We start from the raw sequence: 27074 nt of genomic DNA on the forward strand, positions 1-27074 counted from the left end.
CATGAACCTGTCCTCAAAGGATCACTTTGGGGTTTATCAGAACAGATCCACAGTGTGATGACAGAAACTCTCCTATGCAGCATTTCTGAAATCCCTTGGGGGAAGCTAACAGCAAGCAGGTGTTGTTTCTCAGTGCCCATGCTGGGTTAGTGGGACAGCCACGGTCACTGAGCCCAAACTGGATTGGAGATTAGATTCTTAAGTTTATCTGCCTCGCTTGAGCAGATTGAAAAGCTCTTTATTCCTCATTACTCAATAAGGGTCATAATGCCAGCCTGAATTCTTGAGAGGTATAAATATAACAAGAAGGAAGGCGCAAGCTATTGTCTGAAGGTAGCAGACCTTACTTGACATTCTCCCCCACCATATTCTATGCTGGATTTTATTACATCCTGGATAAGTACAGCACAATCAGTCGGAGATAAATACATCCTGCTTGCCTACAAAGCAAGTGAATGTGCTTCTCTCTGTCTGTATTTCCTCTGTTATTTTGTTTGCAGTTTTGTGGTCTCTGCACTTCTGTGCTTCAGCCTTAAACGCTGAGATGGCAGAAGGCAAGCAACAGGGTCTAGATAAGAAATCCTGCCTACCACCATCTGACAGTTCTTATCTCCACACATCATCTGGTCACCTGGGAATTTTTACAACATTATCATGTACTGGTACAATTCAGTACACCTGAGATTTGATGTTCAAGAAATCTCAAATCTTTGATGTTGAAAAAAAATGGGGTAAATTTCTGATGGTGTCTAAACCAATAATTCATATATATGCTGTGGTACAGTGTCTGAAAGTCATGACATTGATGTTTTGTTCAATACTATAACCCATGTCTATCAAGAAATAGCTCAATATTTAAAAAAGAGTTCAACTTTGATATTTACACCCAGATTGTCTCCTAAAAGCTGTACGACTTTAAGCAACTACTTAATCCTACTCAACTCACTTTCTTCATCTACAAAAATTTCTTCATCCACAAAAATAACATCATTTGTCTCAAGAGTTAGTTGGAAGTAAGGATCAGATGAAATCAAAACTAAGGTTAGGAATATAGAAAAGACAATAAATGAAATGCATGAATAATGTTTATTTATATTTGAATATGAATATCAAACTTTATACTTTAGAACTTAAAAATCTCTAAAAGCTGGATTTTGAATTTTTTGTTTTTATTATAAGGGTTTATATAAGGCTGTTTAAAGATTTCAATTTTCATGGTCCTTTTCATAGTCCCTTGACTACAAGTAGCTTAAATGAATAGAAAGGAGTTGGAAGTAGAGATAACTCTACTTTGCCTCAGATCATCCTAGACTGTTAGTACATCCATTGCCCAAAAAGAAAAACAAACGCTCATTATATTTGGCATTATAATCATGTTCCATCCTCCTGGCTATATTTTTCACCAACAATTAACCTTAGTTGATTTGCTTTACTCTCAGCATTATGTGATCACCTCAGTCACAGACTCTTCTCTCAGTGGAGAAGTCTGCCTGTCAGTCTATCCATCACTGGCAAACCAACATTTAAATTGTTCCTTCTGTCTCTCCCCATACCTGCTTCTGACCCCTATCCCCCCACCTTCTTCCCTCTCTCACCTAGATCCCTCCCTCTGACTCCCATGACTATTCTGTTCCCCCTTCTAAGTGGGATTTAAGCATCCTCACTTGAGCCTTCCTTCATGTTTAACTTCGCTTGGTCTGTGTGGATATGTCTTGGTATTCTGTACTTTTTGGCTAATATCCACTTATCAGTGGGTACATACCATGCATGTCCTTTTTTGTCCTCACTTAGGATGATATTTTCTGGTTCCATCCATTTGCCTGAAAAATTAATGATGTCCTTGTTTTTAATAGCTGAGTAGAATTCCATTGTGTATATGAATCACATTTTCTATATCCATTCTTCTGTCTTTAGGACATCTGGGGTTGCTTCCAATTTCTGCATATTATGAATAAAGCTGCAATGAACACAGTGGATCACATGCCCTTGTGGTATGGTGGAGCATCTTTTGTGTACATGCCCAGGAATGGTATACCTGGATCTTCAGGTAGAACTATTTCCAATTTTCTGAGAAACCACCAGATTGATTTCTAGAGTGTTTTTTGCCTTATAGAAGCTTGTCAGTTTCAAGAGGTCCCATGTATCAATTGTTGATCTTAGAGCCTGAGCCATTGGTGTTCTGCCCAGGAAACTTTCTCCTGTGCCAGTGTGCTCAAGGCTATTTCCCACTTTCTCTTCTTTAGATTCAGTGTATCCAGTTTTATGTTGAGGTCCTTGATCCCCTTGAAATTGAGCTTTGTGCAGGATGATAAATATGGATCAATTTGCATTCTTCTACATGCAGACCACCAGTTAGACCAGCACTTGTTGAAAAGACTGAACCACCAACCAAAGAGCGTACACGGGCTAGTCTGAGGCCCAGCATGTATGTAGCAGAGGACTGCTTTATCTGGCCTCAGTGGGAGAGGATACACTTAATCCTGTAGAGACTTGATACCCCAGGGTGGGGTGGGGGAATACTCATGGTGGGGCCACCCTCTCAGAGGTGAACGGGCAGAAGGATGGGGGAAGGACTCTGCTAGGGGGGACTGGGAGGAGGCAGCCTTTGGGATGTACACAAATGACATAATAAGAAATAAGAGTCACTGAAATTTTTTTCTACCTTCTGCAAGAATGCTTCTGTGGTTAAGCCTATGTTGAATGAGTATGCGTTTGCATTAATGGTGTGTTTGCACTACATCAGACCCTTCTCTAAAAGCACACTGTGTTCACTCCTATTTGGATCCTTCAGTCACACTCTTTTACAGATAAGAAAGAGTATGGAAAATAAAGAGCCTTGTCTTAGACACACAGTTAGAAACCAATGAACCTCTCCCAACAAAGCCAACAGATAGATCCGATCCCACATCCTTCCCCAGCAATTCATGTTCTGCTTCGTTCACATAGTCTTTTCCCTAAATATCCCGAGTCAGTTCATGTTCCAGTGTCACATACTGTGTCTTCAATTTGACTGTAACATTTGGGAGAGAAGCGTCCATTCCCTTCAGTAAACCTAATATGGTGCTGTACACATCATGAATGTGTAGACCTTTAGCAAACGCAGCAGCTAACTGACCAGCACAGCTATGTTGGTTAACTTCTCCAGTTTCTTATAACAGAATCAAAGCCAAATACCATTTCTACTGTCAAGCTGATTCTGCTGGCAGGCATTATCAATGGGTAAAAAGCAGAAGCCACTCCACATTGGTATATGAGTCAATGCTCATTTTTCCCAAAAATACATCTACGTGGCCTTGTTATAGCATCAAGAGTGCATAATAATTTAGGAGGTGCAATATAACACACCAGGCAAGTAGACATGTTACTTAACAAATTGTGCCTATTATACATAACTCTTTCATTAAACCCCCTTGTTTATAAAGGAGTAATGCCAAATTTGTTCACTGTTTGGGGTTTCTTAATATATTGCTTGAAATCTACCATGTCCAAAAAAGGCAAAGAAGGAGGATAATGAGATCAATCTGACTAATCTATACATTCGAAGCATCTACTATGTAAGAAATTAGTGTGAAATACGAAGCCTTTTCATGGAGGTGTTTTCACTTAAAACATTAGAGAGAAGACTGAAGGAGCTGAAGGGGTTTGGTTGCTCATGATTTCCTTGTTTTTAATAGCTGAGTAATATTCCATTGTGTAAATGAACCACATTTTCTATATCCATTCTTCTGTCATAGGACATCTGGGTTGCTTCCAATTTCTGAATATTATGAATAAAGCTGCAATGAACACAGTGGATCACATGCCCTTGTGGTATGGTGGAGCATCTTTTGTGTACATGCCCAGGAATGGTATAGCTAAATCTTCATGAAGAACTATTTCCAATTTTCTGAGAAACCACCAGATTGATTCTAGAATGTCCTTTGCCTTATAGAAGCTTGTCAGTTTCAAGAGGTTGGGGGGGGGGTTGTCTGTTTGTTTGTTTGTCTTTCAGTCCAACTATATGGTAGACTACATTTATTTATTTATGTATGTTGAGCCATCCATATATCTCCAGAATGATGCCTACTTGATTACGATGGATGATCTTTTTGATGTATTTTTTTTATTCAGTTCCAATTGTTTTGTTAAGGATTTCTACATCTCTGCTTATAAGGAAAATTGGCCTGTAATTTTCTTTCTTTGTTGAGTCTTTATGTGTTTTGGGTATCAGGGTAAGTGTGGTCTCATAAAAACTAAAATTACAGAAATAAAAGAAAAAGTAAAATAAAATGCATATATGCCATATATTTTTAAAAAAATATTATGATTCTCTGAGTCTCCTCAGCAAGCAAATGATTGCTCATATGGAGAAAAGGCCTTTGAGAAAACCTAACAACCCTCCATGCTAAAAGTCCTGGAGAGACTATTGGTACAAGGGGCATGCTTTCATACAATAAAGGCAATTTACAGCAAGCATACAGCTAGCATCAACCTACATGGAGTTTGTATGAGCGTCAGCCCTCTTATGTCCGGAAAATGCTGTTTCCTTGGAGTTCTCTACCATATTTAGCTCTTACAACTTCTCTGCTTCATCTGCTTAGACTCCCCAAGCCTTGAAGGGAGGGGTGTGATACTGATATCCCATTTATCAGTAAATCTGCGAAGAGTTGGGGGAGGGTGCGTCAATACAATCACAATTCATTTTATGTAATTTTTAAAGAACTAATAAATACAATGGTTCATTAAAAGAAGTCTACATAAAAAAGCTTGGCAGCTGCTACTAGCTACTATGAGTTTTTTTTAGATCTGTCCAACTCTGAGTTCAGACTCATCTATGTTGAGTTTCACAGTGTAACTGCTTTGATTCTTTTATGCCCCCCAGCAAACAACCCTTTACATGTGCTCCTAAAAGTAACTACAATAAACTGACTGCATCACTAAAGAGATTATCATCTTAACCAGCTTTATTTAATTCATAAAAATTTTAACATTAATTATTATATTGTGTGTGTGTGTGTGTGCATGTGTGTGTGTGTGTGTGTGCATGTGCTGTATAGCACACAAACATAGGTCAGAGGAACATGGGAATCCATTTTCCCCCTCAACCATTTGAGTTCTAGGTGTAGAACTTAACTTTTAAGGCTTGGCAGCAAGTACCTTTATTGCTGAGCAATCTTCATAACCCCTGTTATAAATTTTTATTGGATATTTTATTTACATCTCAGATGTTATCCCCTTTACCCATTCCCCCCACCCAGAAACCCCCATCTCATCCTCCCTTCTCCTGCTTCTATGAGAATGTGCCCCTACCTGCCCATCTACTGCCATCTCCCAGCCCTCAAATTCCCCCACATTGGGGCATCCAGCCTTCACGGGACCAAGGGCTTCCTCTCCCACCTATGCCTGACGAGGCCATCCTCCCCTACTTATACAGCTGGAGCCATGGGTCCCTCCCTATATGCTCCCAGGCTGGTGGTTTAGACCCTTGGAGCTCTGGTTGGTTGGTATTGTTGCTCTCCACATGGGGCCACAAACCCTTTCAGCTCCTTCACTCTTCTCTCTCACCCACCCCTCCATTGGGAATCCCATGATCAGTTCAATGGTTAGCTGTGAGCATCTGCTGGGATTAAATGCCAACACTTCCAAGAACAATTCTAAAAAGGTCTTAATTTAATTCTTGATTTCTATCTTGACACATTCTTCATTCATTTATAAGTTGTTCTTTTTTTTGTAAACTTTCTGTTGTTTCTGTTGTTAATATCCAGGTATAGTACATGGTGATCAGATAAGATGCAGAAAGTTGTTTCAGTTTTCTTGTATCTGTTGAAGTTTTGTGTCTAAGTGAAGTTTTGGGGTCAACATATGATTTTAGCTGTAGCAGTGCTTTTTTGTATAAATTTGGGTGTCCTGTGTTTGTGCATAAATGTGTAGAGTTGCAATATACTCTTGTAGATTTTTCCTTGATAAGCATGTAGTGTCCTTCCTTATCTCTTCTGATTAGTTTTGGTTTGAAGTCTATTTCGTCAGATACTAAAATGGCTATACCAGCTTGTTAGGAATGCTTTGTTCCATCCTTTTACCACAAGGCAATGTCTGTCCATGATGTTAAGGTATGTTTCTTGGATACAGCTAAAGGATGAATCCTATTTTCAAATCCAGTCTGTTAGTCTTTGTCTTTTTATTGGAGAACAAAGACCTTGAAATGTTGAGAGTTATCAATGAACAGTTTTGCTGGTCTTGAATTATTTATTCCTTGTGTTTTCTTGGATATGGTTAGCATCTTTAGGTTGAAATTTACCTTCAAGCAGCTTCTGAAAGGCTAGATTTATAGAATAGATGCATAAATTTGATTTTATCACGGACTGGTTTTCTCTATCTCTTGAGATTGAAAGTTTTCCTGGGTATGGTAGTCTGGGATGGCATCTGTGATCTCTCGGAGTATGCAGTACATCTGTTTTCTAGCTTTTGGAGACTTCTAGCTTTTAGAGACTCCATTGAAAAGTCAGATGTTTTCTGATTTTGTGTGTCTTCAACCTGGGTTTCTTCTCCTTCCTCTCTTCCTATTATTTGTAGATTTCATCTTCTCATGCTTTCCCATATTTCCTGAATGTTTTTTGCATGAGTTTTTAAATATTTAACATCTTGTTTGACCAAAGAACCCATTTCATCCATTTTATCCTAAATGCCTGAGTTTCTCTCTTCAATTCTTTGTACTCTGTTAGTGAGGATGACTTCGGAGGTTTGTGTTTGACTTCTTAAGTTTTTCATTTCCAGTTTTATATCAGTTTGGGTTTTCTTTAGTGATTTTATTTCTACTTTCATGACTTGAGTTGTATTCATTCCCTCATTCCAGTGTTTATGTTTTCACAGCCTTCATTAAAGGATTTTTTTCATAGTTTTTTCAAGGTCCTTGAACATATTCTTATATTGCTGTTTTGAAATCTTTATCTTGAGCTCCAGCTACACTGAATTACTTAAGACTCACGGTAGGATTTCTGGGTTCTGGTGGCGATATTGCCTTGGGTGTTAACGATTGTGTTTTTGCAATGGTGTCTAGGTATCTGGGTTTGAAATTATTATAATTTTAGGTGTTGCTATCTGGTTGTCTTTGTTGAGTGGGCGTTCCATTTGTTGGTTGCCATTGCCCTCCCTCTCAGGATCTTACGAATGTGTGGTGACTGTGGGTTGCTCTATAGGGAGTGTTTCTGAGAAGGAGGACAGACCTGAAAATGTTTTGCTTCAGGGCATGGGATAAGATGGGGGAATTTGCAATGAACGACAGCAAGGAGTTTGAAGATTGCCTCCCTGATGTATAGGCTAGGATAGTCAGTGGGTCCCAGGTAGAGAGTGTCTCCAGGTACTGGCAGCTGACACAAAGTGACAGAGTGAGGGGGGAAAGCTGTACAAGTTCTGCAGAGTCCCTAAAGAAAGATAAGCTTTTTATTGATTTCTTCTTTGACCCAACATTCAGTAGTGTACTCTTTGCTCTCTATGTGTTTTTGAACCTTCTAGATAATTTTGTGATATTGATCAAACTTTATTGCCCTGTGGTCAGATTTAAATACATGTAATTTTCTCAATTTTTCTGTATTTGTTCAATTTGTGTCCCAATATGTGGTCTATTTCAGAGAATTCTTATGGGATGGAGAGTAGATGTGTGGTTTTTGATGTTTGGCTAGTATATTCTGTAGATATCTGCTGAGACCATTTGAGAAATGAAGTCAGTTAATTTTTATTTTTTTGTTCAGATGATCTGTACATCAGAGAGAGTCAGGCATTAAAATCACTTACTATTACTTGACTGGAATTATTCTGTGGCTTCACATCCACTAGAATGCTTTTTGTGAAATTGGATGCACCAAAATTTGGTACATGTATGTTTAGGATTATAATGCACTCTTCATTGATTGTTCTTTGATCAGAATGAAGCATCCTTCTTTGTCTCTTCTGATTAATTTTAGTTTGAAGTCTATTTTATCAGAAATTAGGCTGGCAAAACCTATTTGTTTCCTAGCACCATTTGTTCAGAATACTGTTTTCAAATTTTTCACCCTAAGGTGGTGCCTATCCTTGAAGATAAAATGAATCCCCTGTAGACATCAAAATGATGGATTTTTGTTTCCTAATCCATTCAACTAACTTGTTTGTATCTTTTGATTAGGAAGTTGAGCAGAATAATATTTATAAAGTTATTATTGAAAGATGTGTGTTGAGTACTATCATTTTTCTGTTTATGTACTTATTCATACTATGTATTTGATCTATAGTTTCACTTGTTTCTGTAGTCTCTTCAGTATGTGTATTCCTTTTTTTCAGTTCAATATATTGCTTCCAGTACTCTCTGTATGTCTGGTTTGGTGCACATGAATTCCTTGTTTGATTTTTATTTGTTTGTTTTGAGTCTTGCTATGTATCCTTGGCTGACCTGGAACTTGATAAGTAGAACAGGCTGGCCTCCAACTCATAGAGATCTACCTGCCTCTGTCTCTCACTTGCTGGAATTAAAGGTATGCACCACCATGTCCAGATGGTACACATAAATTCTTGTAGCCTTTTTACATCATGGAACCGTTTTCCTTCTCCTTTAACTATGGCAGACAGTTTTTCCCTGTAGAGTAGTCTGCATTACCAGGGAGAGATGATTCTACCTAGGAGGGGAAATAGAATATAAAGTTAAGGATGGATGTGGGGGAGAGTGAAATGGGTCAAATAGAGGCTGGAATGTGATGTTCAAATAAAGAGGGGTGAGAGAGGATATCCATGGAGGAACATCTAAAAGTAAGGGCCTTTTGAGGGGACATATGGAAACCCAATACAGTAGATGCTTCCTAAAATATATACATATATAAAAGAAATATAAATGAAATCACCAAGTAGAATATATACGTCTATAAAAATATATACATATATAAAAGAAATCTAAATGAAATTACCAACAGGAGAGACAAAGACCCAACTAGATATCTTTGACCACCAAATAAACTCACAAGTTCCAGGAATAGGTTATATCTAATCTAGTTCTTGATCAAAGGAGCCTATGGAACTCCCAAAAAACTCAGACTATTGCCATAGCTATTGATTTTTCTCCATAAGCTGATCGTAAGGTCCTATCACTGAAAACACTTACGTAACTCCTCACACAGTGAGAAATCAAGCTGGTGAATACATAACACATTCACTTGTTTGACTAGTGTTCATGGTACCAGAAGGTACTCTCCACTCTACCAGAGAGGAAGGATTAAACCCCAACCCAGGTACAAACTCTTTGATCTACAATGGTGTTTTGCCTGCAAGATGTGTTAGTGAAACAGTGGCACAAATCTCGTAGAAGTAACCAACCAATATCTGAATTTCATTTAAGATGCAGTCCATGAGAGAGACTCCATCTCCAACACTGCTCAGGTGGCCAAGAACTTGATAATAGTCAGGCCAGAGAACTAGGAAAAAAAATACTATGGTTCTGCTAAAAGAAAATAGCAATAAAATGACTCCTAACAACATTCTGCTATACTTATAGACCAGTGCCTTGTTCAGTCATCATCACACAGGCTTCTTCGTGCAGTAGATGGAAACAAATACAGAGAGCCACAACTGTGTAGTGTGCAGTCAAAGACCTTAAAACACTCGGTTATAAACAGTATGTCTCCATTAAATCCTTCCCGTCAGGACTTAGGGAACTCTTCAGAAAGACTGTAAGAAGCTGGTGGGGATAGAAGAGACTAAGGAAACAAGGCCTTCTAGACACAGCTAGACTTAGGCAATATGAACCCACAAAGAGTATGACGGCATGCACAGAGCCTGCACAGGGCTAGTCTTGATGGGGTTCCAGCAATGAGAAGGGAAGAGAACACAAGCCTCCACTCAGAAGCTATCTCTAATTGATAACTTCTAATAAAATAGAAATTAGATTTCTCCAGTGGAGTCTCATAGGATTTACAAACCACTTAAAAGCAGACCCTATGCCCAGCAGTAGATGGCCAACATAAAACAAACTCAGTGATATTGGGAATAGAGGATGACTCACAATAGTTTGGGCACTTTTTTAAAAACTATTTTCGTTTTGTATTATGGTTTTCAATTTTGCTCTTCTGGGATTTTGTGTTTGTGCATGTTTGTGTCTCTGTGTATTTCTTGTGCCTTTTCTATGGTTTTGTTTGTTTGTTTGTTTGTTTGGTCCTATCCTGGTTATTTTATCTTATTTTCTACATGTCTGTTTGTTTTATAATTAGAGGGGGAATGGATTTGTATTGATCAAGAAGTGGTGGGAATCTGGAAGGAGTTGGAGAAAGGGAAACTGAGGTCAGAATACATTGTATGAGAAATCTATTTCCAATTTTAAAAAAATAAATCAAAATGTTCCTACAACTAAATGGAATAAAACAACACACAAAGCCTCTGGGACAAACTAAAAGCAACCCTAAAAGGTAAATTTATAGCTCTAAGTACCCACAATAAAAAGTCAGAAACAGCACAAATAAATGACCTAATGATTCAACTCAAGAAATCTGGAAAAACAAGAACTAAACTCAAATCTGCTATACAGGAAGAAATAATTTAAATTTTCATAAATTAATGAACTAGAAACAAAAATACACAAAGAGTCAGTAAATCTAAGAGCTAAAAAAACATACAAGATTGGCAAACTCTTGGCTAAATTAACTAAGAGAAATAAAAAGTAAACTCAAGTTAATGTAATTAGAGATTAATAAGGAAACAGAAGAGCAGACACCAAAGAAATTCAGAAAGTTACAGAGGAACATGTTAAAAAACAATTCTCCACCTGAAAACATACACACAAGTAACATTATGTGGACTGAGCAGGTTATAGTTAAGAATATGTATGTATAGTCTAGTAAAGAATATGTATGTATGTGCATGAACATATATGCCTGCAATAATAATGAATAATACAGGCCCTCAAAAAAGAGTTATAGATATGAACAAAGAATTCTGTTTTTAAAAAGAGAAAGAAGAGAGAGATCTTTTAAGGTATTCAAAGACCAAATATCTTCAAGTATACCCCCTCAGAATACAGAGGCAGATGGATCTCTGAGCTCCAGGCCACTCCCATCTACATAGTAAGACCCCATCTCAAATGAACAATATGTTCAGCATCCTTTACAATCAGGAAAATGAAAATTAAAACTATTTTGAGATCAAAGCAGTAACTGACAGAAAGTCCTGGGAGGATGTGGTGAAAGGGGACTCCTTGGTCACTGTTGGTGAGATTGAAAACTGGACAACCACTATAGAAATCAGTGTGAAGAATCCTTGAAATCTTAAAATAGATCATAGGACCAGCTGCACCTCGCTCTGGAATACACTCAATGACTTGATATCCTTCTAAGAGATCATTGTATTTTGCCACTTTATTCACAATAGCTGGGAAATGGAAGCAGCCTAGATATCCATCAACTGGTGAATGAATTATAAAGAAGTGATACATTTACATAATGGAATTCTGTTCGGTTGTGAAGAAAAATGAAACCATAAAATTCACAAGTAAGTGAATGGAACAGTAAAACATTATTTTGAGTAAAGTAGCCTAGACCCAGAAAGACACATGATTCATGTCCTCCCTTATTTTTGAATCCTAGATACAGAGCTTAAGTGTATAGTATGGCATAATCATAGAAGTTGGGAACGTAGAAAGAAAGCACTGGGGAAGAGAGGGAGCTCCAGGGAGGAGGACAGCAGGACACAGGTGCTATGAAGTAACTAGGTTTACAGACCTAGGCATGACCTGTCTCCGACTGACACAGCATCAAATGTAATCACAATCCAGTTGGTTGTCCCAGTGAACTCATGCCACTATTGCACCAGTGATTGCATCTTACCTGGCAAGTCAGTATTACAATATGTTGGAGTGCAATGCTGGATAAGATCATTAGTGGTTTGGTGGTGGTGGTGGTGGTGGTGGTGGTGGTGGTGGTGGTGGTGGTGATGGTGGTGGTATTTTTTGTTTGTTTGTTTGTTTTTTATTCAGAGGTCTGAATACTACTTTTTAGCACTACAAAAGTTTGACCACAGACAGAGAGATTCCTGGTCAGCTTGAAATTAACCTCTCTATGTCCTACAACAAAAGTATGTGGTGGTGTCTTCAGCAATGTGATCCTAGTATCTGTGATAGATAACTAGGAATAATGGCAATAGGCTAAGATATTGGCAGCTCTCTGGAGTCTCTCATAAGGAGGTATCCCATGCCAAGCACTGAGGTTTTCACTTAACAACCTATGTCTTCAGGAAGCAGTATTAAGCTTCTTAAGTAACATTATTTGAAGCTATTAGGTCTGCAGTTGGGTATGAAGATGTCTTTCTCCAAAAATACCAGCTTCCTCAGTGTTCCCTATAATTGGTGCAATCTCTACTTTCCAGAAGAGTCTACTGAGTCATCCCTTCTTCAGAAACTGGTCGTAAATGGTTATCCGTGTACAAAATCATACCCTAGGATAGACGTAGAGGGCAGCTGGTGCTCTGCCTATATCCATACTATTCTTATCTGCTCATGGAGCATCATGGAGGGAAGCCCAGCCATGTTGATGTGAACTTTTTAAGTAACCCAAAGATACCTTATTAATCTGACTTGATGCTGATGCCTGGTAACTGAGTGTCTAAAGGGTATGTAGAGTTGTGACCTTAGATTTGTTTGGTTCCAATAGAATATTCTAAATTACTCTCTCTCCTCACAAAGAACATGTACCAAACATTTTCTCTCATCCTTGCAGAAGCACCAACTTAAAATTCTTTCTTTTTTTTTTTTATTGGTTATTTCTAGACAATTATCCTTAGACGAAAATATCTAGGAAATTCAGAAAGGAAAAAAAGTCACAAAATCTTCAGCATCCGATCTACTTTTTCACATTTCCTTTCAAGCCCTAGAGGTAATTTGGTGTTTCACTCAGGGGTATATGTGTATTGGTGGGGTAGGGTGGGGTGGGTTGGAAGATTTCTTTTACTACAGTAAACATGAGGGTCAAAATCTTGAGAGTGCTGGCATTGGGTCACTAGCTTTATCTGCAGATAAACATTTGCACAAAACAGATAATGGCTTGTTTTCTACCTTTTACAGATATTTCCCGAAGCTCACCAAAATTATTGTCTTCAGAGCCCATGTCCATTATCCACATACTGTCTTCCCTGCAATCAGCTCTCTGAATAAATACAGGGGCTGGGTTACAATTTAAAATAATGAGAGCCTGCAGGCCCAATGTCCTCACATGCAATACAAGGGTGTGGACTAATTGCAGGAGCACAATTTTTTTCCTGCATTTGCTTCACTTTGATTGGTGGATTGGCGCTTTAAATAAACGTTTCTGATCTTTCCAGAGTGAGAGATACAGAGAGAGCCCCAGGAACAGTCCAGAAAAAAAAAATTAATCTTCTTTTCTTAGAACTATTTTGATTGGCATCAACAGGCCTGGGAGCACAGTGAATGTCAGCATCTAAGGTAAAAATGTGATTTTTTTTATCATTTCCATGTGTTTGCTGTAAACTCTCTTTTCCTATCTCCAGATAACTGTTACAAAGAAGATTTATCTTCATTTATCACAAGATGCTGAATAACAGCTTATTTCAACCATTAGGATGTTCCAGAAAATATAATACCATTCAGCTAAGAAAACAAACTTATTTGTACAACTTTTTAGAACTATGGTTGTGACTATTAGTGATGGTGCTGATTTATAGAAGAGGATAAGCACACCTTCTGATCACATCTGCTTTCATGTGAGAGTGAACTTACAGACTGCATCTCATGATTATTCATTTTTAGGAAGGAAAATCACTATCCAAGCAGATAAATATACTCAACTTTAACACCAAAGCTGAGTTTTGACATGGTTCTGCATTGTGACCTAATCATAGGTTGTATTTCAAATTTTATCTGAGTTTAAACAAAGAATACAATTCTGTGAATGGTGGTTGCAGGACACATTCTATGAAGTGAAGCATAGCCTTTAAGGCATATTCCTGGAGGTTGTTCTTAAACATTCATTCAAATTGCAGCTTCATAAAAATAAGTACTCAGATAGATACATAGTTTAGCTGCTTATCAATCCATCCCCTGGGAGCAACTTGTTTTGCATTATTTGCCTTTGTATTTTTGAGTTACTTAACCTGACTGTCTTTGGAAGAACACGCTTAAAAATGTACTTTGGCCGTTATGAATGCAATTTTGCCTGAGGTGATTTTCCAACCCAACTGTGTTTTAGATTCCACTTTTCAAAATGAAGGGCCTGATCCTGTTTCTGTCCCTAGTGAAAATGAGCCTCGCCGTGCCGGTAAGTCCATACCAGGGATCTCTAGGGCTCCTGCATCTGACTAAAGTAACCCCAGGGACACCGACAGTTCAGGAGTGGGCTCACTCGATTTGTAGCTCCCGGTGAATCAAAAGTCACAGTGGCCACATCTAAAGGCGATAAATAAATAATTTTTCTACTCCAAACCATATTTTAGAATATTTCAAAGACAAATTTTACGTCATATGTCACTCTTCTAACAAGTAAAAGACTACAGCATCCGAGTTCTCATTGTGTTTTATTATCAATTCCTTGCTAGCACTATGAAATTGAAATGAAAAGGGGAAATATCTCTTTGGGCGGGGGGAAGTATATGTCTCTTTATATTAGCAACGTTATCACATGGTTATAAAACTAAAACATGTACTTCCAGTTAAAGCTAGTAATTAGCTGGCATATTTAACTGTTCTACCACCCAACGGGAATTTTTAAATGAAAGAAAAATGGAGGCTGGCTCCCTGACTTGGCTTTGGATGATAACTGAGACTGGGGTACACATCAGTCACCAATCAGCAATCTAAAACATTGGCACTCTTTGAATATACAGTAATCCATACATTAGTAATTTAGAGTCACCATGAGCAATAGGGAAATCATGTGTTTCCTAAGTAACTGTCCGTCAGATGAGGTGTTTCTGCTTTTAATTCCCCATAGGGAATGTATCCTCTGTCTATTCAGGTACGTGTAAATAATGTTCCTCTTTAGCTGGTGGTCTGGAGCAGGTATAGAGCAGACTACCTTGCCCTGTAGTTAGAGTTCTCCAAAATGTGGAATTTGGGCACTTACTAACAAAGGTCAAGGAGGCTCTGTTCTCATAGTACCCCAAAATTCTGAACATCCTCCTGTTACATACACTGACATGCATACATGCACATAGGCACACACAATTACCCCCTTGTCTACACAACTCATCTTCTTCTCTACCAGAAGTGTTTGCTGCACATTTTTAGTGCACTTCCTTCAACACATACCCAAAATGAATTGTTTAGAGAAAATTTACACTATAATTCAGAAAGTGGAATTGTACTTGCATAAAAAATTAAGGGTTAAAAAAAGTACAGGGTGGAATTCCTTAGCTTCTTACTCCTGAAGGATAATGATCCCAGGGTTCCATACTTGAGGGATGGGTGGATAGACAGAAAGACAGGTACTTGTAGTATAAATGAAAGAAAAATTACAATACTAACACTACATAAATGAGCATACCCATGAAATCGAAAGAATTCTCAAAATCCAATTTTCTAGTAGGTAGAGTAGCTCATAATTGATCTAGCACTTGGGAAGCTGGAAATATTGTGAATTAGAAGTCAGCTTTGGCTACATAACAAGTTGAAACCCAGCCTGAGCTAATGACCAAAACTTTATTTAAAATAAATGAGTAATTTTTTTAATTTTCAATTTAAAAATCTAATTTCTCTAATTCTATTCTTCTAGTCTCCACCCACCCTCAGACACTGGTATTTGTGCTTATTAACATATGAAAAATTAAAGGTGTTTAGAAGGAGAAGTATTTTATATTTTTAAAAATCTGTTTGTAAATATGTTTATGCTTCACAATAGCATCCTGCTTAGTACAAGAATACTTGGCAGCCTCTTCACTAGACATTTAATTCTGCAGTGACCTCCTACTCCAAACATAATCTAGAGAAGTTTCTCAACAAAGAACTCAAGATCATTCATATTTCTATTTAGGCATTTCCTCAACAACCTGGGACTCAAGGCATGGCACCTCCTGGCATGGCTAGTTTGAGCCTTGAGGTATGTATCATCATCAGAGCCGTGTGTGTGTGTGTGTGTGTGTGTGTGTGTGTGTGTGTGTGTGTGTGATATTTCTATATAAGTATGTCCCTAATTGTAGATAAGCATGTTTTGTTTCTCAGTCTTCCTATTCCAGAAATCATTCTGAGGAATTCTAAAAATGTGAATGACCACCTCAACTTTACCTCATGATTCTACTTCATTTTTAAACTCAGAGATATTTTAAGGTTTAGTTCATTCATATGTGAATCAAAGCAACTGTAACAATTAATATTATATATGCATTAATTAACTATTGTCTGTGTTGAAACCCGTTACTCTGTGGTTGGAAACAGCTTACATGTAGTTCTGCTGTTTATATCTTCGATGATGAAGTCTCATGACACAAACGCACTTGGACAAACTTTAGCTGTCTAAAACTAAAGTCCTATCAGCAGAATTGGCATCCTTTTATAATTGCTCCTGTACAGACTTCATTTGTTTTCCTGCAGATCCTATAAATAATGCAACGTTTGTTTAAAAAACCCCAGTGAAATAGGAAAATTTTATAATGAAGAAGCTAATGGAAACACAGATAAATATCATAGTTTTTCGAAGGTCAGGTAAAATTTCATCTGAGTGCAATCAGTACATATATGGGCCAGATAGTTACTTCACATAGAAGCTAACTTCATTTAGGTGTTTTTTTTCTCTCAGCTTTTGGCTCAAATTCAATACAAGCAACATTCTTTTCCCATTTAAAAAGTAAATCTAGGCCAGGTGTTCACCTGTAATCCCAACATCCAGGGAGACTGAAGAAAGGAGGATAGTGAGTTGGAGACCAACCTGGACTATCCAGGGAGACCCATCTCGGAAGGAAGGAAGGAAAGAAGGGAGGAAGGGAGGAAGGGAGGAAGGGAAGGGAGGAAGGAAGGAAGGAAGGAAGGAAGGAAGGAAGGAAGGAAGGAAGGAAGGAGGAATTTAAGTAAGGGGAAAAAGAAGGGGCTGATAAAGCAATATTCTCACAACTGTTCGTGTATTGTATTGGAATGAACTGTTTTCCTATGTCTCAATGTGACACCAGATTAACTAGTATTTTCTCATTTAATCCATGGCAAAAGCAAGAGTACTATTTTCAGACTGAGCGTGTCAATGACAAAGCTACATTTTGCATTTCTTTCTTTCAGTAATAATCTGTGTCTACTTTAGCTCTATTCAAGTTGACTTAGCCCAAGATTTGTATTGATGATATTAAATGTCATGAGTACTCAGTTGTGTCAAACAGACATCTAACATATGTTAGAAAACTAACCCACTTTTTTTTTTTATAGACAATGAGACAGTTGGGAAGCTTGCAGGGACTCAACGCACTTTCTCAGGTAACTATGTGACATAAACGACGACATCTTCATAAAAACTTTTTAAATATTTCTTACAGCATAAAGTGTGATAGTCAAGCATGGGCCCCAAAACTCTAACCCCAGTCTTTGGGAGATGGAAGAAGAATAGCATGAGTTCAGAGTCACTCTGGGCTACATAGTCTCAAAAGACACATTTTAGTAATATTAATAAGTGTTGGCAGATGAAAGTAGAAACAATATATCCAATACCCAGAAGATGAAGCACAAAAAAAATGCGAATTCAAGGCCAAGCTGGGGACATGCTGCAGTATAAGCCTGTCTCAAAACATCAACAAAATAAGCCATCAAAATATATGCATTGAGTGTCCTTAAGTAAAACGAAATTCTTTATTACACTAATAATTTCGTTAAGTGGCCAAACACAAATTTCCAGAGTGATAAATCACCAACAAGCTTATGGTATATTGTGACACGCCCAGAACATAATTTAATTTTATTGGAAGAGAGAACTGGATTACCCATTCTACATAAACCAGTATCACATTTGCTTTTGATTGCTATAGCATGATCCTGAAACGTATGTATGCTTTCTTTCTCTCTGTCAGTATTCTAGACTTGGCTTTGGAAAAGCACTTAATAGTTTATGGTTGCACGGACTCCTCCCACCGCATAATTCTTTCCCATGGATAGGACCAAGGGAGCATGAAACCCAGCAGGTAAGCTAATTGCATCCATGTGTTCAAACTCAAGGTTTAAGATCTCTTCCTACTTTCGTTCTTAAAATAGCAGCAAACACAAATTAATCATTGACCACAAATTTCCCTAGTAACAAATAAATTAACTCCTATAACTCTTGCTATTCAGGAAATATTTTTTATTTTAAATTTGCATATTTATTTCAAATAACCTCTGAAATAAGAGACCTACAGTAAAGATATCAGGAATAACAATGAACAACCTCAAAAATCAAAACAGACTACATACTCTGAATAACTTTTATTTTAATCAAAATTTCCTAAATAATTACCTAGATACTAATTTCAAATGACAATAATCATCCTGACTGAAAACACAATGAGCCAAACAGGAACCAATATATTAATCTGTCAACTATTACTAATTAGGTTCCTAATAAGCATATTATCCAAACTCTGGTTTGGGGCGGGGAGGCAAAAATAAGGACACGTTAGGATGGCTCAAAGGCTCATGGAATTTCCAATCTGACGGAGCATATTTCAAGTTGTTAATTGTGAGGTAGAAGTAACGGACGTCACAGGAGCCGACACACGGGCAATGGGTGGAGATAAAAGGCAGAGCCAAGTTGATACGAGGCTTCCATACCAGTTCCAGAAGTATGCGATTAACCTACAGATAGCATGGAGCCAATCACAAGTCATTTATAAAAAACAAAACCCACAACAGTTTAACAGTTACTCTACATGGACTGGCATACCAGCAGTATCTACAAGGCCACACTGACCATATGAACTGTGTTATTAGTGGTTATTCCCTCACTTGATTGCTTCCAAAATAGATTTACGATTAAACATTTAAGTATATTAACTATCCTCTTATTAAATTACAAAATATTGTGAGTACCCATCATACACCAGGCGCTTATTAGTAGCAATGTTAATCTGTGAAATACCAGGGTATAAAGATGAAAGAGAGATTGTTCCCTGTCAGTTGACTTAGGACAATGTTTTTTGACAAATATTTTTTTTGCTCCTAATTTATTTTTTTATCCACATTACATCCCAATCACTGTGCCCCCTCCCTCCTCTGTTCCCAGTCACACCCTTCTTACAAATCTCCCACCATTATCCCCTCCCCATCTCAGAAAAGGGGAAGCCCCACATTGGATATCACCCAACTGTGGGACATCTAGTCCCAGCAAGAGTAAGCATCTCCTCTCCCATTGACAAATTCATATAATCCAGTAAGAAAGTGGTGAAATAAAGATACATACAGGTAGTGGTGGTTACCCAGAGGGAATGAGTCACTCCACCAGAGTGCAGGTGTGGAGATTTCTGCACCTCATGAAACAATGGTCCCAGCAAAGGTAGAGGGGTAAGTATGTTTAAAACTTTCTCAGATACTTCCTCTGAAGTATCACCTCTGCCTCCTGTGTAAACTCTGCTTCAAGACTACTCCCTTCCAAACAGCAAGCCTCCAAGTACTTTGCTGTAGAAATTCTAGGCACCGTGGTTCAATGAACCATCTCTCTCTGACATTCTTTTCAAATTTCTCTACAGTATGAATATTCTTTGCCTGTGCATCCCCCACCTCTCCCATCACAGCCATCCTTGCAGCCTCACCAGCCAGGACTGAAACCCTTCCTCCAGCCCACTGCTGCAACCGGTGTCCAGGTCACACCCCAGAAGCCAGGGCCTCAGCCTCCAATGCACCCTGGACAGCTGCCCTTGCAGGAAGGAGAGCTGATAGCACCAGATGAGCCGCAGGTGGTGCCCTCAGAGAACCCACCAACACCTGAGGTAATTCTTTGACTCCCACCTGAGACACTTCTTTAAAGTCAGCTCAGGATCACTCACTAACACAGTGAAAGAAACACCAACTGGTAGGGCAGATTTAAATAATCACATCTCTCAGGCCTAACATGCAGAAAGATGAACACTTCATTAATATTCTTTCTTGAAACATAAATATCCATTTCTGATATTTTGCCATCAGAGATGGCAGATTTCAAAAGATTGGCATCTCTAAACTTGGCTTAATGAGACCATTCCTTGGGACTAGGACACCTCAGAGAAGGCCAGGCTCACTACCTAGGGGTTTTCAGTGTTGGTAGTATAGTACAGTGATTGTGTCCTCTGCAAATAAAATACAGCTATGCAAAATTACCTTGTAATATGCAAGGAAAAGAACAATGGACAGAAAAAAAGAAACTGCTATATAACTCTCAATACTATGTGGCAGGCATTTAATATTCTCTCATATCATCCTGACTATACCCTATAAAGAAAACATTATGAACCTTTTTAAACCCAGGAAGATGCCAGGCTTGGAACACACCTTTAATCCTAGGACTCCAGAGGCAAAGACAAGAGGATCTTTGAGGTCAAAGTTAACCTGATCCACAGATCAAGTTCCAGGATATCCAGGACTACACAGAGAATCCCTGACCAAAATTAAAAAAAAAATCAATCAACCTAAGCTTTGAGAGGCTACAAAATTTTCCAAGGATTACACTAATGGCAGAGCCAAAATTGAAACTACTCAAGTGTGTGCCAATTCCAAATCTCATTATCATTCGCTCTATAAGGTAGAGCAAACCCATGATAGGCATTTCTCATCTCCTGTCAGTTCACTTGAGCCATGTCAATACAAGACAACTGTAAAAGAATAGGTTATCCCAAGACGTAGAGAACAAGACAGAGAGGCATCTTAAACTGCTCTATTGTAATCACAAACAAGAGGTGTATTCAGTTTGTCTGTTTTGAGTGACAGTTTTCAAATTTCTTCGTGGCACAGGTACCAATAATGGATTTTGCTGATCCACAATTTCCAACAGTAAGTACAGATTTCAATAAGGTTCATTCTTGGAGAAAAAGTGTGTCAATATTTCAAGGAGCTTGAATGAATTTTCTTCCTTTCTTCTTTATCTATAGGTGTAGAGTATTTCTGAGTTTCTTTTTCTAAATATTAAGTATTAAGTTTTCACACTAATCAATCAAAAAATGTGTTCCTGGTGCTCTTAAAAGTCCCTCAGTGGAGGTGTGCCTGTGTTGACTGCCTCTTCTGCTCTCCACCTCTTAAAGGTGTTCCAGATCGCCCGTTCGATATCTCGGGGACCGATGGCACACAACAAAGCACCTGCTGTAAGTGTCTGCTTTCTACTTCCACATCTGTGTTTGGAACTTACTTAAAAGGTTGATCTTGGGGAGATTCGCTTTTTTATAACTATTTTGTTCTGCTCAGTTTTACCCAGGAATGTTTTACATGTCTTATGGAGCAAACCAATTGGTAAGTCCATATTCTGAAAAAAAAAAGCAGCAGTTAGAAGTCAATATCAACTTGAGGACTTAAAAACTATAGAATCTATACCTAACACAAGCTATTCCAAATATATATTCCCTAAATACCTACAGTCGTGATTTAAATAGCAAAGTGGCACACTTGTATTTGGATAATTCTAGATAGACACACACAATTGCATTAAAGAAAGGGTTAGTTTTAAATCTGCTAAATTGGCTCTATTTACTCAATAATCAGTCAGCTCTGTACTCTGCCTCTGGACACAGCACTATTGAGTCCTAAGGGGCTACTGAGTGGCTTTTGACATTGTCTTGAGTAGATTAAAAAGGTCATAGATGGCTGCGAGTTCATACAGTGACACTGTTTCTTTTGAACAGAACGCTCCTGCTAGAATCAGCTTCATGAGTTCAGAAGAAATGCCTGTGAGTACAACCTTCTAACTCTTCTTCAAACGGTGGCCAGGGGGATCAGCTGCAGGCTATCTTCTACAAGACGCAACGACTGTAAAAGGGTCTACAGGATCGTTAGACTTCAATTGCTCTACTCTAAAACTGACAGCTTGATTCTGAAGCAGCATCAAAAGATTCAAAACATTTCAGAGCTGAGAAAGGTGGTGATGCACAGAATCCCAATCCTTAGAATACAGAGGAGAGTTCAAGGCCAGCCTTGACTTCATGAGACCCTGACTCAAAATAGTTGCTTTTTCACCACATTTTCTCATCATTTGTTTCTGAGTGGTGGCTATTTTTGAGCCCAGGATTTTTGTTCCACTCCTTGTATGTGAACAGAAGAATCACTCCTCAAAGAGGAGTCAGTCTGTGTGACCCACAAATCCTTCACAGTAAAAAAGATGTGTGGTCTATACAGATATCTCAGGCCTTTTAGTACTATTTAGCTTCTGCCCCAAAAAGCTCAAAAGCAATCCAAACTAATTCAGATCTTAAAATTAAAAGAACAAAAAGGGAAATTTCTATTTTAAATCTTTTTAATTATTATAAGGCATTTTACACCAATAAGAATATATAATTTTAAGTCAGTGAGAGCCTACTGTTTTGTTATTATCTATGCATATTAAAATTTTCTGAGATGATTAAGCTCAAATAATTTGACATTTTCTCCCAGAAATGTTTACTAGTTACATCTTGTTAGGGTACAAAATGTAGCTAAAACTGTATCAAATCAACAGCTCATTGCCAACAGCATACCCTACTGAATTAATAGAGGTACATATATGCTACCACTAAAAGAAGAGTGATATCTCACACTTGTTAGTGCCTTCTGTGTATCAAACACATACGACATGCTGTGGGGCATAACAACCTACAAAGTCGGAAAATAGGTTTCCTGTGGATAATGTCCTATTCATAGGATAAGGGTAATGACCATGTTATTAGAAGAAAAGAGGAAGAAAAGTAGGATAACCCAGGTCAGGAGTTCACAGATCCATTTCTAGGGATGGCATCAAAACCGAGGCCTAGGAAAAAGCCAAGAAAAGTGGGAGGAAAGAGTATTTTATTTGTATAATACCAACACAACTTGCTGAAATTAAACTTCCAAGATAGATACTCATTACCCTCTTATTAGTTAACCTAAGTATGTTGTGTTTCTTTCTCAAAAGATTTTGTGATTTTTTTAATGAAAAGCACAATAAATATAATGGAAAAATTAAAAGTGAGATTTAAAATAAGTCAAGACATTGAGAAAATCACACAGCTCTGCTCAAGTATAAAGTGTCCTAGATTATGATTCCCATGGTCATGGCAGCAAAAGAAATATGTTAAGTTCTAGAATTCTATATGAACATGGTAGGGGCGGGAGTTCCTCCAGAGCAATTTTTCTTTTTCTTCTACTTTGTTTTTAAAAAATAAAGAAAGGGGAGACGGGAGGAGAGTGAAGGGGAGGAAGATAGGATGGAGGAACTGGAAAGGGGAGAGAAAGAGGAGGGAGGAGGAAGAAAGAGAAGACAGAAGGGAGAGGAGGAGAAAAGGAGAAAAAGAGGGCAGAGGGATGGAGGAGACATAGGTGTGGGTTAGGGAGAGAGGACAGGGCATGGAGAGGGGAAGGAAAGGAAAAGGAAGGGAAGGGAAGGGGAGGGGAGGGGAGGGGAGGGGAGGGGAGGGAAGGGAACGGAAGAGAACGGAAGGAGAGGAAAGGGTTAGGGAGAGAGAAGGGGAAGGGAAAATGAAGAAGAGGAAGAGACAGAGAGGAAGACAGAAAAAAAGAGATAGGTGGAGGGGAAGAGTTAAAACTCATACATAGGCCGGGTGGTGGTGGCGCACGCCTTTAATCCCAGCACTTGGGAGGCAGAGGCAGGCGGATTTCTGAGTTCAAGAGTTCAAGGCTAGCCTGGTCTACAGAGTGAGTTCCAGGATAGCCAGGGCTACACAGAGAAACCCTGTCTCGAAAAACAAAACAAAACAACAAAAAAAAAAAAAAACTCATACACAGAACAATATTTGAAGAAATGTCATGGGCAAGACCCCCCAGAACATTCTTCCTCGACCAAGGCATAATGGAGCTGTTTTGTTTTTTGTTTCATGATGGTAGAGCCCTTTCAACTGCTTACTGTTTTCTTAACTATGGCAGCATAGTAGTAGAGACCTGCCTTTCCTGGAAGAGGCCTTCCCCTACTCAGATAAGTGGAGAATCCTCTCCCCTATATTTCAAAGGTGGTTCTGTAAGAAGTGTGTTTGACAAAGCAGTCAGCTGACTCGCAGTTGTTAGTATTTATAACTTCCTGGTGAATATAATCATATATGATTTTATGGAATGAATAACACATAGCAATTGTGTCACTGATGGATGTTTGTTTTCCAGGGAGGAAGAGGAAGTCCCATGGCTTATGGAACCCTGTTCCCAGGATTTGGAAACTTCAGGCAAACCCTTAGGGGACTGAACCAGAATTCACCCAAGGGAGGAGACTTTACTGTGGAAGTTGATTCTCCAGTGTCTGTAACCAAAGGCCCTGAGAAAGGAGAGGGTCCAGAAGGCTCTCCACTGCAAGATGCTAGCCCAGGCAAGGGGGAAAACCCCGCTCTCCTTTCACAAATGGCACCTGGGGCCCATGCAGGACTTCTTGCTTTCCCCAATGACCACATCCCCAACATGGCAAGGGGTCCTGCAGGGCAAAGACAGGGACTCCTTGGAGTCACCCCTGCAGCTGCAGACCCACTGATCACCCCTGAATTAGCAGAAGTTTATGAAACCTATGGTGCTGATGTTACCACACCCCTGGGTGATGGAGAAGCAACCATGGATATCACCATGTCCCCAGACACTCAGCAGCCACTGATGCCTGGAAACAAAGTGCACCAGCCCCAGGTGCACAACCCATGGCGTTTCCAAGAGCCCTGACATCCTTGACATAGCAGTTACTTTGTGTATGCACAAGCTTTCCAGCTTTGTCCCCATAGAATACCTTGTTGCTAAAACACTTGCTACCCTTCCACGGTGAAGGTGTTAAGAGCACTAAGCATGTATTAATAAATACAAGTGGCTAGAAATAGTGTAGGTCCCTTCTTGCTTCCATTCTTATCAAAATAAAACGTATCAACTGTCTCTATGACTTAGAAATACTATCAATGATAACAGAGCAAGCCTGAGTGTGAGCACTTGGTGGTCTAGCATGTAGCCGTCTTAGGCATTATACAATTTCTCTTTCTACATGACACTATTATGCCCAGGAAATGTGACACTGCTTCTTTCTCTACGCAAAAGCACTTAGTTTCAGAATTCCAAAGTATTTCATTTAAACCTTATTAAACGGTGATTGGTGGAGAACCCTGACTGCTATTACTGGTTTCATATATTGGATTTAAATTTCTTATTTATAGAATATTTTATTTAATCTAGGAAAAAGAAAAGGCAATTGGCCTGTTTTAAATAAAGAATTTTTCTCACTGAAAATGTCAGGAATTGTATGCTTATTATTTATATGTATTTAAATAGTAAAGAAAAGCATACTCATCCCTTGTTTGCTACTCGTTAACTTATTTATTTTATCCAAAGTTCTCTGAAGATTTACATAAGTCCCAAGCGCTGTTCAAGGTATCAGGTTTATCATCCCATCCTTCAAAAATTAGAATGGACACAACTAATAGGTATTAAAGTAGTAACAAAACAGCCAGTCTAAAGCAAGCTCAATTACTGTACATACATTATCTCACAATACTGCAAAAAATAAAAGTATACTCAGGCCTACTATACATTACCAAAGTTCCATGAAAAGATCAAGCCCTGGTACCATGGTGAAGACGCTTCTGAGGGCCAGAGAGATAGCACAGCAAGCAAAGACACTTATCAGCAGGCCTGATGGCATGAGATTGATCCCCAGGGACTCACATAGTGGAGGAGGAGAACTGACTCACAAAAGCATCCTCTGACTGCCACATTACACATGTGCACACAAATGTTAGTTTTTAAATTAAGAGAGACTAAGGCTTCTCGTCCAACCTAAGTGACATTAGAGGAGCAACAAAGGACCAGACATGTTTCCTTAGTAACATAAAGGTTTGCAAAATGAGGCCTCCAAGAGGAAGAAACACAGAGTCATATCTAAACACAGTAACACGAGAAAGTGGGATGTAGTAAACCACACATGCTTACTACCAGGGATTAGCTGTGTACATATCAGAGCAGTCTGCCTGAAATAGGAGATTGTGAACCCAGTTTTGGACATTATTGAAAATGAGCCTCCTGCTCCTCTATTTCCACTTCTTCTAAGTTTCCCAGCCCAGGTTTTGAACTCTATAAAATTAAACTCTGCCCACCCCCTGATCAGAATATGATCAAAGAAAAAAGAGCCTGAAATGTTTCCCTACCTAGAACACTTCAGGAATGTTATGGAGCAGCAGGTTGCAACAATTTACTGCCACTCCCTCTTCAGGCAGGGCTCTGTCCTCCCAAACTTCATATACTAGGGCAGGAAAGATGCATAAGATAAAAATTAAGTTTTCCTTCTCTGTGACTGGTAAAGATACAAGGGACAGAGAGTGACTTCCAGTGACTAGCAGACACTCACTGAGACTTACCATTGCAAACAGTGTCTCTAAAAGAAGCATGAGAAGATATGTAATTATATCTGAATTCTATTGTTGGCATCATCCCTTAAAATTTGTGAAACATTAGATATGAAATGTAATCTCTATGTCTGCTCTTGATTCCTGTAATGGAACTGCTACCTACAACCCCAGGGATAATGTCGAAAACGAGCTAAACGCACAGGTAATTGCTGAGTTACATCCTTCTCATCTTTTCCAACTGACCCATTTGATAGAAAGAAGTCGGCACAACAGCAGCAGTAGCATCTAGAGGATAGAATTGTTCCCGTTATCTGATGGAGTTTTGCATTTCCATCCACACTGGACACATAACCCTCTACTCCTTCCTTGTAATTCATAGCACTTGGGAGAACACATGTACTGTAAACATCAGATTACAGTTGGCCACTGCTATTAGTATCCTGGGTACTTAATAGTAGTAATATCCAAATCAATTTTGGTGAGAAAAAATATGTTGTTGAGTCCTTGAGTGTCCTTTATCACTTCCATATAGTCATTTCCAACACTGACATGGTACAAACAACAAACCTCTTACCCATGGAAAGAGGTCAAATGTCACTTGAAGGACAGCCATATTAATTATTGAGTTTCTACAATGTGTTTTCTCTCTACTAGACATTTATGTGAGAAAAGATGTCCTCAAA

At 38.7% G+C, this 27074-nt stretch overlaps 1 protein-coding gene across 2 annotated transcripts; it reads left to right on the forward strand.

Annotated features, from left to right (window-relative positions):
• The first annotated feature begins 13308 nt into the window (after nucleotides 1-13308).
• Ambn (ameloblastin) lies at nucleotides 13309-25276 on the forward strand. Of its 2 annotated transcripts, none has more exons than XM_028752668.1 (11): nucleotides 13309-13426; nucleotides 14190-14258; nucleotides 15969-16034; nucleotides 17345-17392; nucleotides 17980-18090; nucleotides 19630-19869; nucleotides 20867-20905; nucleotides 21154-21213; nucleotides 21314-21358; nucleotides 21748-21792; nucleotides 24188-25276. In XM_028752668.1, exons 1-11 carry the CDS (start codon nucleotides 13412-13414, stop codon nucleotides 24722-24724), a joined length of 1275 nt encoding a protein of 424 aa, XP_028608501.1. In that variant the 5' UTR covers nucleotides 13309-13411; the 3' UTR covers nucleotides 24725-25276. The 2 variants fall into 2 exon arrangements, with proteins under 2 accessions (XP_028608501.1, XP_028608502.1); XM_028752669.1 differs by having other exon boundaries at nucleotides 19675-19869.
• The last annotated feature ends 1798 nt before the right edge of the window (nucleotides 25277-27074 follow it).

This window comes from Grammomys surdaster, unplaced genomic scaffold (assembly GCF_004785775.1).
Source record: "Grammomys surdaster isolate TR1022 unplaced genomic scaffold, NIH_TR_1.0 125928, whole genome shotgun sequence".
Lineage (NCBI taxonomy): Eukaryota > Metazoa > Chordata > Mammalia > Rodentia > Muridae > Grammomys > Grammomys surdaster.